The 12,500-nt window shown below is 44.6% G+C and overlaps 1 protein-coding gene across 1 annotated transcript in view; it reads left to right on the top strand.

The window, feature by feature from the left end:
* lmx1al (LIM homeobox transcription factor 1, alpha-like) overlaps positions 1–12,500 on the top strand; it is a 53,444-nt gene that overhangs the window by 37,018 nt on the left and 3,926 nt on the right. The window contains exons 3-5 of the mRNA XM_055663992.1: positions 5,148–5,380; positions 10,054–10,220; positions 10,576–10,653. Coding sequence (XP_055519967.1) covers positions 5,148–5,380; positions 10,054–10,220; positions 10,576–10,653 — 478 coding nt within the window. The remainder of the gene's footprint in view (positions 1–5,147; positions 5,381–10,053; positions 10,221–10,575; positions 10,654–12,500) is intronic.

The following is a 12,500-nucleotide window of genomic DNA, read 5'->3' as shown; positions in this document are numbered from 1 at the left end:
TCAGGGTTATCTTCCGATATTCCGAAGATAATCCATTCTGGTTTTGGTACCAGTTTTATTTTGATCAATTTTGAAAAAATATCAAATATTTCATACCAGAATTTTTGGATTTTTGTACAAAAAACAAAAGAGTGCGCTATGGTAGCTTCTTGACATAGGCATTTATCACAGATTGGTGAGACATTAGGGAAGATTTTATTTAATTTAGTTTTTGAATAATATAATCTATGTAATGTTTTAAATTGGATAAGCGTATGCCGTACGTTGATCGAACATTTATGCACCTGTAGTAAATGATTATCCCAGGTCCCTTTTGAGATTTTTATAGCTAATTCTTGTTCCCAATCTTTTCTAATTCCATCTGTTGTGGGTATTTCTATGTTTAAAATGATGTTATATAAGTACGATATTAAATTAGCTGATTCCGCCTTGGTCTTCATTGCTTCATCCAATAAGTCGGAAGCCATATTATGATAGTCTTTTGTGTATTTTTTCAAATAATCACAGATTTGAAGATATTTAAAATATTGGTTATTTTTCAAATTATATTTCAGTTGTAGTTGTTGAAATGACAGTAAATTCCCTAATTCATACAGATCTTCGAGCGTTTTAATTCCCATTCTTTCCCATTGTATAAATGATTTGTCTATGATTGATGGTTTAAACGATGGATTATTGACTATTGGTATTAAAAGAGATAGGTTTCTTAATTTTAGAGTCTGTTTTATTTGTTTCCATGTTCTTATTGTGTTATGTATAATTGGATTTTTATTATAATTTTTATTATTCAAATTTGTTGGTGAGAGGATGATCGCTCCTATATTACTCGGGGAGCAGTCCCCTTTTTCCATTACCATCCAGTCCGCCTGCTGTGCAGAATTGTCCAGCAGGTGAATCATATTTTTAATATTTACTGCCCAGTTATAATACATAAAATTAGGGAGCGCTAGACCCCCCAGCTCTTTTCGTTTATTAAGGTGTGCTATTTGTATTCTATGGGATTTATAATCCCATATAAAATTTGTAATGTCTGAGTCCAATTTTTTGAAAAACTTTTTTGGGAGGTATATAGGTATTGATTGAAATAGGTATAGAATTTGTGGTAAGAAAACCATTTTAATAGCATTTATTCTGCCTATTAAGGACATCGGAAGTGTTTTCCAGAATTTAATCAGATTATTCAATTTCTTGAGTAAAGGATTATAATTGGCTTTAAACATATCCTGGTAATTTCTAGTAATTTCAATTCCCAAATATTTGAATTTTTCTGTGGCTATTTTAAAGGGAAATTTCCGAAGCTGTGTTGAGTCTTTTGGTTTTATCGACATAATTTCACTTTTGTTCCAATTTATTCTATATCCTGAAAAGGATCCAAAGTCCTCTATTAAGTTTAATATGTTTGGTATACTAATTTGTGGTTTTGTGATGTACAGTAGTACATCATCGGCATATAGAGATATTTTATTCTTTGAGTATTTTGTATTATAACCATAAATATCCGGATGAGTTCTTATTTTTTCAGCAAGGGGTTCAATTATCAAAGCAAATAGCAGCGGTGATAATGAGCATCCTTGTCTATTGCCCCTTGATAGTTCAAATTTCGAGGATAAGATATTATTAGTTAATATTCTAGCCGTAGGTTTGTTATATAATAGTTTTATCCATGCGATAAAGTTTTCTCCCAATTGGAATTTTTTGCAATACTTTAATCATATAATCCCATTCTACTTGATCAAACGCTTTTTCTGCATCCAGTGAGATAATAGATAACTCTTGGTCGTGAGGTTTATGTGAGTGCATTATGTTAAGCAAACGTCTCAAATTATTAAATGAATGTCTCTTAGGTATAAATCCTGTTTGATCTCCATTTATTAATCTACTAACGTACCTGCTTAATCTACTGGCTAGTGTTTTCGCTATTATTTTTTGATCCGTATTTAACAAAGCAATAGCTCTATATGAACCTGGTTCTTCTATGTTTTTATCTTTTTTAAGTATTAATGTGATCGTTGATTCTGCTAATGTTTCGGGTAAGCTTTGCTCTTTAAAAGCGTGTGTATACATTTTCTGTAATCGTGGGGTAACTATATCATAAAAGGCTTTATAGAATTCACTACTGAATCCATCTGGTCCTGGTGTTTTACCATTCTTTAGTGTTTTTATTGTGTCTTCTATCTCCTTAGAAGTAATTATTGCTCCCAGTTCCTCTTGTTCCCTCAATTCTAATTTTGGAAGGTTACAATCTTCCAGAAATTCTGAAATTTTATTATTATCTATGGAGCTGGTGTGTAATATCTTCACAGTAGCGCTGGTTTTAACTCTCGTGGGGACCTCCCTCCTCCAGGAGTAAGGGCAGGACCATCATCTGTCGGAAGGAACTGCACGTGCTGGTTTAAACCAAAGATAGACAAAAAATGCTGGAGTAACTCAGCGGGACAGGCAGCATCTCTGGATAGAAGGAATGGGTGACGTTTCGGGTCGAGACCCTTCTTACACAATTCAGATTGGAGATTGAACAGGTAGATTTCGTAGAAGGAACTCCCAAGTGGATTGTGTAATGGATTGTAGAACGGATCATAGAGAGCGTCGTGTACATAGATCATTTGATTGTAGTACACTGTGGTGTGTGCATTGTAGATGTAAATGTTACATACATTATGGAATGGATTAGAAAATGGACATTAGGGACTAGATTGGAGATACGCATAATTTGAGGAAGGACGTTCTTGCTATTGAGGGAGTGCAGCGTAGGTTTACAAGGTTAATTCACAGGATGGCGGGACTGTCATATGCTGAGAGAATGGAGCGGCTGGGCTTGTACACTCTGGAGTTTAGAAGGATAAGAGGGGATCTTGTTAAGGGTTTGGACAAGTTAGAGGCAGGAAACATGTTCCCGATGTTGGGGGAGTCCAGAGCCAGGGGCCACAGTTTAAGAATAAGGGGTAAGCCATTTAGAACGGAGACGAGGAAACACTTTTTCTCACAGAGAGTTGTGAATCTGTGGAATTCTCTGCCTCAGAGGGCAGTGGAGGCCGGTTCTCTGGACACTTTCAAGAGAGGGCTAGATAGGGCTCTTAAAGATAGCGGAGTCAGGGGATATGGGGAGAAGGTCAGAACTGGGTACTGATTGTGGATGATCAGCCATGATCACATTGAATGACGGTGCTGGCTCGAAGGGCCGAATGGCGTACTCCTGCACCTATTGTCTACTGTCTAGAACACAGAGCTGAATACAGAGTGGATCGTAATGTGGAATGTGAAGTGAATCATGTGTAGAAAGGAACTGCAGATGCTGGTTTACACCGAAGATAGACACAAAATGCCGGAGTAACTCAGCGGGTCAGGCAGCATCTCTGTCAAGTCAAGTCAACTTTATTTGTCACATACACTTACAAGGTGTACAGTGAAATGAAAGAGAAGGAATGGCTGACGTTTCAGTCTGAAGAAGGATCTCGACCCAAAACATCACCCATTCGTTCTCTCCAGAGGTGCTACGTAAAGTAAAATCATAGTCTGCGCCCTAGACTGTTGAAAGGCCATTTGGCCCATCAAGTCTACCCTGCCATTCAATCATGGCCGATCTATCTTTCCCTCAAAGTTTTCAAGAGAGAGTAAGATTTAGCCCTTCAGGCTAAAGGAATCAAGAGATATGGGGAGAAAGCAGGAACGGGGTACTGTTTTTTGGATGATCAGCCATGATCATATTGAATGGTAGTGCTGGCTCGAAGGGCAGAATGGCCTACTCCTGCACCAAATTTTTATGTTTCTATTTTCTATGTTTAACCCCATTCTCCTGCCTTCTCCCCATAACCCCTGACATCAGTACTGATCGAGAATCTATCTATCTCTGCCTTGAAAATATCAATTGACTTGGACTCCACTGCCTTCTGTGGCAGACTGGTTCAGAAAACACTGGTTTGTAACATGCAATGTAGAATAGAATATCGATCAGATTGTGGGGAGGATTAGGGGCTGGACGATGGAGTGAGTGACAGACGTTGCATAGAGGGCCTTGTGGCTGGAACATTGAATTGTCGCATGGATCGTAGAGTAAAGCATGCGGTGCATTGTGCAGCTGACCATGTGCTGGACAATGAGTGCATTGTAGTGCAGAATGGTGACTGGGTATGTTCTACGATGCCCTGCAGAGCAACTTGGTTATGGGGGGAAGGCAGGAGAATGGGGTTGAGCGAGAGAGATAGTTCAGCCATGATGGGCTGAAGGGCCTAATTCTGCTCCTATCGCTTATGAACAAGAACTGATGAAACCTGACAGATTGTTAAGTTAGTATTGGTATTGGTATATTATTGTCACAGGTATATCCCTTTATACTGAGGCCATGACCTCCAGTCCTGGACTCCCCCACTAGTGAAGGCATTATCTCCACATCCACTCTATCCAGGTCTTTCACTATTCGGTATGTTTCAATGAGTGTCCCCTCATCCTTCTAAACTCCAGCGAGGGAGGACAGCGGGTAGTTAGGGTTGCCAACTGTCCCGTATTAGCCGGGACATCCCGTATATTGGGCTAAATTGGTTTGTCCCGTTGCGGGACCGCCCCTGTCCCGTATTTGACCGCTACTACTCGGGTCGAGGGGACTGTCGGGTTGGAGCACCGTGTCTGGCCCCGCCTCACCCGTCCCGATGTAGTGCAGCCCATGGAGTGCAGCAGCAGCGCCTCGCCCGTGGCCCCGTCGCTCGGCAGCCCAGCCAGCTGTCCGACCTTCGGACCTTCGCTTACCGCCGACACCACCGCCCTTCCTTCTCATGGCCGATCATCGGTTCATGAGTTGGACGGGGCGCCGGACTGTGAGCGCTTCCCGGGCCAAAACTCCTCAGCTGGCCCCACCGGCTGGGCTTTGTGTGCAGTCCAGCACCCGGGCCAACTCATCATTCACCCAGACACGGCCGATCGGTCAACGAATTGCCGTCGGGAATTAGTCCCGTATTTTGACCGTTTATTGTCCCTTATTTGGGAGTGAGAAAGTTGGCGACACTACAGGTAGTACAAAGCAAAAAATAAGTGTTCCTCCCTCGGCACCCTCCCCCCACCCCGCCTTTCCCTCCCCTCCCTCCTCCCTTTCTCCTTCTCTCCACATAGCTGCCGCCTCCGACCGTTATCTTTGTCTCCCCGCCCTTGTGTTGCAGGTGCTTTGTTGCCCGGTGCAGCGGGTGTGACGGGGCGGTGGGCCGCTCCGAACTGGTGCTGCGTGTTCTGGGCCAGGTCTACCACGTGGAGTGCTTGCGCTGCTGCGAGTGTGAGCGGCCCCTGCGCCGGGGCGACGAGTTTGTGCTGAAGGAGGGGCAGCTGCTGTGTCGCGGCGACTACGAGAGGGAGCGGCGGATGCTGAGCGGCATCAGCCCCGGACACAGCGAGTCAGGTACCCCCCCCACCACCACGCCCACAGTAACCAGCAACTTCAACCTTGCATCCTCTCCGCCCTTCCCCACCATAGTCGCCGTATTAGTTCACTTCTAAGTTGCACTGTCTGTATAATTCATTATCACCTAGCCCACAGCCAACAATCGACCATTGTGGGCTCCACCTTTCGTTGCTCATCGCTACTTTTTCGGGGTGGAAGATTGCAACCTTCATGTGGTCCGCCCTGTTTCGACGAATGCAATCAACCCGGCGTGCACAATCAAATAAGATCAAATAGAACAAGTTGTCCTACAACTTTAGTCTGTACACGCCATACGCAAGAAGTTACTTTTTCCATATTTTAGTTTAATGTAGAGATACAACCTTTTCCCTTTTTCCACCTATCACTCTTAATTCTCTTCCCTTTAGGTTTGACATACAGCGAGGAAATAGGCCCTTCGGTCCACTGAGCCTGCGCCGACCAGCGATCCCCGCACATTAAAACTATCCTACACACACTAGGGATAATTTACACTTACACCAAGCCAATTAGCCTCCAAACCTGTACGTCTTTGGAGTGTGGGAGGAAACCGAAGATCTCGGAGAAAACCCACGCAGGTCATAGGGAGAACGTACAAACTCCATACAGACAGAACCCGGGTCTCTGGCGTTGTAAGCACTGTAAGGCAGCAATTCTTCCACTGCGCCACTGTGCTGTCTTGCAAGTGCCAGTTCAGTTTAGTTTACTGTCACGTGTACCGAGGTACAGTGAAAAGCTTTTGTTGCGTGGTAACCAGTCAGCGGAAAGACTACACATGATTACAATCGAGTCATTTTCAGTGTATATATACATGATAAGGGATCCCGCTTTGTGCAAGATGAAGCCAGCAAAGTCTGATCAAAGTAAGTCTCAGGACTGCTCCCTGGTTGTGGTTAGATAATTCAGTTGCCTGATAACAGCTGGGAAGAAACTGTCCCTGAATCTGGAGGTGTGCGTTTTCACACTTCTGTACCTTTTTCCCGATGGGAGAGGGGAGAAGAGGGAGTGGCCAGGGTCTTGCCCAGTTACCCTTGCATCCCCTCTCTCTCTGTCCCTCCCAAATCCTAGTCCGAGAAGTTCAAGCAAAGAAACATTGCAGTGATGTTACTCCAGCACTTTAAACCTGCCCGACATCACACTTTGCTATATTGCACCCTTCCCTGACCTACCCTGATGGGCAAAGACAGGAAGCACAAGCAAGTAAGAATATTAGAATGTCTGAAGAAGGGTCTCGACTCGAAACGTCACCCATTCCTTCTGTCCAGAGATGCTGCCTGTCCTACTGAGTTACTCCAACTTTTTGTGTCTATCTAAGAATATCAGTTCCACTTCGGTACATATGACAATAAAATACTCTCGACTCTTGAAATGGGACTGGCTTAGATGGAAGGGTAGGCATGGAGGAATTGGGCCGAAGGATCAGTGTCCGTGCTGTGTCTCTCAGTTTATTTACCCTTTTGTTGCCTAGAATCTGGCCTAGCTCTGCTTCTCATCTTTACTGACAACAACTCATGCACCAAAAGCTGGACAGGCAGCATCTCTGGAGAGAAGGAATGGGTGACGTTTCGGGTTGAGATCTTTATTTGAGAGTCAGGGGAGAGGGAAAGGAGGGATATGTAAAGGTACATAGAACAAACGAATGAAAGATGTGCAAAAGGGCAAATCAAAGTCAGCAACAATGATGAAAGAAAGGTGGAGCCCACAATGGTCCATTGTTGGCTGTGGAGAAGGTAATACTCATATTGTTCTGGCCCTTATCCACATACATGTCCATCTTCAGTGTGGCTGTGAAGCCAGAGATATATAAACCATTTTCATGTCATTAAATACAACATGGCTTCCAGAACTCACATAACTCCAGGGTGGTAAATCTGTGGAATTCTTTGCCACAGGCGGCTGTGGAGGCCATGCTAGTGGATTTTTTTAAGGTGGAGATAGATGGATTCTTGAATAGTTCGGGTGTTAGGGGTTATGGGGAGAAGGCAGGAGAATGGAATTGAGAGGGAGAAATAGATCAGCCATGATTGAATGGTAGAGTCAACTAGATGGGCCAAATGGACTAATTCTGCTCCTATCACATGACCTTAGGACCTTATAACTATCAGCAGCTTAAACCCATCCCCTCCAGCAGTGGCGGACTGGCCAGGGTGTCAGCTTGCCCGATGGCAAGTGGGCCCCTGATGAAGTGGCCCCCCTATATCAAGTGGGCCCCTGATGAAGTGGCCCACCTATATCAAGTGGGCCCCTGATAACCATATAACCATATAACAATTACAGCACGGAAACAGGCCATCTCGGCCCTACAAGTCCATGCCGGACAAATTTTTTTTCCCCCTTAGTCCCACCTGCCTGCACTCATACCATAACCCTCCATTCCCTTCTCATCCATATGCCTGTCCAATTTATTTTTAAATGATACCAATGAACCTGCCTCCACCACTTCCACTGGAAACTCATTCCACACCGCTACCACGATGAAGTGGGTCCCCTTTGTCTCCTGGCAACCAATATTTTTAGACCCAGTCCGCCACTGCCCCCCACTCCCCGCACCTGTCCCATCTCCCTGTTGGGCTCTAAACCTGGGACCAGTGATAAATATCAGACGCTTTCACGAGCTGCCTTCAGTCACTGAGATAAGCTGGTGTAATGCATTACCACCATCCAGTGGCTACCGAAGGCAGATCACTCACAGTGCTCCAAGGCAACCGATGAATGATCGAAGGGTTAGAGTAGAGGGGGTAAAGGGTAACTTCCTTTAGTTGGTGTTGTTGTGTGTAAGGACAGAATAGACAGTTTAGTTTATTTATATTTATTTAGTTTATAGTTTCATTTAATTTTAATTTAGTTTGGTTTATTTTAATTTAATTTAACTTAGATTAGTTTAGTTTGATTCGGTTAGGTTTAAATTAATTTAATTTAATTTAGTTTGCTTTGGCTTATTTTAGTTTAGATTAGTTTAGTTAAGTTTAATTTATCATTGTCACAGGTACTGAGGTACAGTGGAAAGCTTCAGTTTGTGGGCTACCCAGTCAAAGAGGAAACTATAGGTGAATACAATCAACAACGGTGAACAGATAATGGATAAAAGGTGTAAAGATAATAATAATAATAATAATTTTATTTATAGAGCACTTTAAAAACAAACATAGCTGCAACAAAGTGCTGTACATCACTAATCATTGACAAAAAAGTTAATACACACCAAAAATAACAATCAAAAGAAATAGTAGGAAAAGACATGTAAAATAAAGAAACATCAAAAACACCACAAACAGAAGCAAAGCCTCAGGCATGGTCAAAAGCCAGGGAGTACAAATGTGTTTTAACTTTGAAGTTGATACTTGTATCAGCTTGTCTGTGATCTTTTCAAGAGAGAGTTAGATTTATCTCTTAGGGTTAACAGAGTCAAGGGATATGGGGAGAACGCAGGAATGGGATACTGATTTTGGACGATCAGCCACGATCATATTGAATGGTTCAATGGTTCAGCTCGAAGGGCCAAATGGCCTACTCCTGCACCTGTTTTCTATGTTTCTATGTTTCACAAACAGGAGCAGTTGGGTCTTTTCCCCAGGGGAATCAGGAACTAATCAGCATAAGTTTAAGGTGATAAGGGAAACAGTTAATAGGAACCTGAGGGACAACTTTTTTTCACACACTGGGGAGTTAGTCTAGAGTACGAGCTGCCAAGGAGGGTTCATAAACAATATTTATATGTCTATTATAGTCACATGTGCCGAGGTACAATTGTAAGCTTTTTTGTTGCGTGCTATCCAGTCAGCGAAATGACTGTAGATGATTCCAATCAAGCCGTCCACAGTGTACAGATACAGGATAAAGGGTATAACATGTAGAAAACACCACAACAGGTGCATGGATAGGAGATGTTTAAAGGATATGGGCCAAACGCAGGCTAATGGGACTAGCCTGGATGGGGCTTCTTGGTCAGCATGGATGAATTGGGCCAAAGGGTCAAGATAGGGTCAAGGGTCAATCTATTCTCCAAGAGAGACACAAACCATATAACCATATAACAATTACAGCACGGAAACAGGCCATCTCGACCCTTCTAGTCCGTGCCGAACACTTATTCTCCCCTAGTCCCATATACCTGCGCTCAGACCATAACCCTCCATTCCCTTCCCGTCCAAATAACTATCCAATTTATTTTTAAATGATAAAAACGAACCTGCCTCCACCACCTTCACTGGAAGCTCATTCCACACAGCCACCACTCTCTGAGTAAAGAAGTTCCCCCTCATGTTGCCCCTAAACTTCTGTCCCTTAATTCTCATGTCATGTCCCCTTGTTTGAATCTTCCCTACTCTCAGTGGGAAAAGCTTTTCCACGTCAACTCTGTCTATCCCTCTCATCATTTTAAAAACCTCTATCAGGTCCCCCCTTAACCTTCTGCGCTCCAAAGAATACAGCCCTAACTCCACAAAGTGCTGGAGTAACTCAGTGGGTCAGGCAGCATCACTGGTGAAGAGAAAGAGGTGACGTTTTGGGTCAGAACCCTTCTTCAGACTGATATTGAGGGGGGGGGTTGATGTGTTTCCGTGACGTATGACTCCATGACTGTAGCACACATGTCCGTTGCTCAGAGTTAAGGTAAAAGTCCTCAATGTTTCCCCTCTGTGTGTTTCCGTCAGTGAAAAGCGAAGATGAGGGCGAGGGGCATCGGGGGCTGCCCGTGGACAAGGGCGATGGGAAGAGCAGAGCGCACAAGAGGTCCAAGCGCCCACGGACCATCCTCACCACCCAGCAGCGACGGGCCTTCAAGGCTTCCTTCGAGGTGTCATCCAAACCCTGCAGGAAGGTAGGAACCGGGGGTAGGCAGGGGGCACTGAGGAACATTGGACATAGATCACAGTGGAGAAACTAAACTAAACTAAACTAAATTAAATCTAAACCTAGCTGACAAACGCTCATCATAGGTTAACCTACTCATTACTGGGATCATTGATGTAAACCTCCTCTGGACCCCCTCCAGAGCCCGCTGTGCTGGGGTTTTTTGGCTTCGGGTTGATGGTGGTCTTCTAAAGCAGGTGGGATTCTCGGATGTAAGTAGAGAGACGTTAAAGATGTCCTTGATAACCAGCTGGTCTGAACGAGGTTTTGAGGAGTCGTGTGATGGAGCGATGCTCACTGTCAGTGCCTTTGTTTTGTTTCAGGTCAGGGAGACCCTGGCGGCAGAAACAGGACTCACGGTACGGGTTGTACAAGTTTGGTTTCAAAACCAAAGAGCCAAGGTGAGGGCCTTTTATCACGACTTGCTTTGAACCTGCCTCACTACCCATCCCTTTGTGCCAGGACAATCTTCCCCCAGTGAGGAGTGGTGAAGACAAAGTCTAATGGGCCTGTCCCACTTAGGTGATTTTTTAGACAACTACAGGCGACTAGTTTGTCGACACATGTTCGCCGGTGGTCGCCGGGAGTAATCACCTCAGTCGGGCAAAAAGTCGTAGCGTCTTTCTGGTCGCTGCTAAATTTTCAACATGCTGAAAATTTTTCGGCGACAATGGTTTTGACGCCAATGAGCGTAGCTTGACTTCTCCTGACGTAGGTGCTGTCGTAGGTTGTCGCTAGGATGACGTAGGTTGTTGCCGGTTTATCAGCGACCTGCTACGACTATGACAGTCGCCGGCAGTTGCCTAAAATATCGCCAAGTGGGACAGGCCCATAATAGAAACATAGACATAGAAACATAGAAAATAGGTGCAGGAGTAGGCCATTCGGCCCTTCGAGCCTGCACCGCCATTCAATATGATCATGGCTGATCATCCAACTCAGTATCCCATCCCTGCCTTCTCTCCATACCCCCTGATCCCTTTGGCCACAAGGGCCACATCTAACTCCCTATTAAATATAGCCAATGAACTGGCCTCAACTACCTTCTGTAGCAGAGAATTCCAGAGATTCACCACTCTGTGTGGTTCATTATGTATCGTTAGCTTTTAGAAATGTTTGAATGCTGCACTGACTGGCTGACATTTTAAATTTCGTTGTACCCCCCCCCCCCCCCCCCCCAGAGATTCACCACTTTGTGTGGTTCATTAACCCCCCCCCGCCCCCCCTCCCCCCCCCCCCCCTGAACATTATGGATTCATATCCCACTCCATAACCTTCAGAGGTGGGTTAATCCCAGTACATCATTTAGTTTAGTTTAGAGATACAGCGTGGAAATAGATCCTTCGGCCCACCAAGTCCGCGCTGACCAGCGATCCCTGTACACTAGCATTATCCTACACACTAGGGAGTTTATAACTCTTACCAAAGCTAATTAATCTACAAACCTGTACGTCTCTGGAGTGTGGGAGGAAACGAGAGTGCCCGATGGAAACTCACGCGGTCACAGGGAGAACGTGCGTACAAGCTCTTTACAGACAGCACCTGTAGTCGGGATTGAACCCGGGTCTCTGGCGCTGTGAGGCAGCAGCTCTACCACTGCGCCACTGTGCTGCACTTAATCCGATCATTGAAGCAATACCAAGTAAAGCCCCTGTCCCACTTAGGAGACCTAAACAGCAACTTCTAGTGACCTTGCCCGCCACCCGTCAAGGTGACCTGCAACCTCCTACCACCTCCCACGCACATGTTGAAAACCTTCCTCGACTAGCATCGCAACCGGCTTCGACTAGGCCTGCGACTAAAAAAGATCGATTTTTAAAACGGCAACCTATTTTTAGTCGAGACCGGTTTTAATCATGATGCAAAAATAGCAGCAACCTAGATGAAGCCTCGACTACGCGGAAACCACTTTCGACCATTAGGGAGAGTGACCAAAACCTCCGGTGACCTCATGGAAACTAAAGATCCTATAGTGGAGCAAGATAGACCACTCCTGCTAAATGCAATGGGCTGACGTGTAGTAAGCAACGGAACGGAACGTGGGCCTTTTTTTCATCCATTTCCGTAACCGGACCCGACCCGACCCGACTGGCAGTGTAATCAACGTTGCGGGGAAACAGTTTGTGTTAATAAATTAAAATTCTGAAAATGAGAAGATTTTTACCAAAGAACTTTTATTTATACGAGGATGTTTCCGTAACTGGCTTCCGTCTTCGCACTAGTATCTTTGCTCCGCTACGGGATCTTT

Source organism: Leucoraja erinacea, chromosome 39 (genome assembly GCF_028641065.1).
Source record: "Leucoraja erinacea ecotype New England chromosome 39, Leri_hhj_1, whole genome shotgun sequence".
Taxonomy (NCBI): Eukaryota; Metazoa; Chordata; class Chondrichthyes; order Rajiformes; family Rajidae; genus Leucoraja; species Leucoraja erinaceus.
The sequence above is the reverse complement of the archived record's forward strand: the minus strand, read 5'-3'. Positions and strand labels throughout refer to the sequence as shown.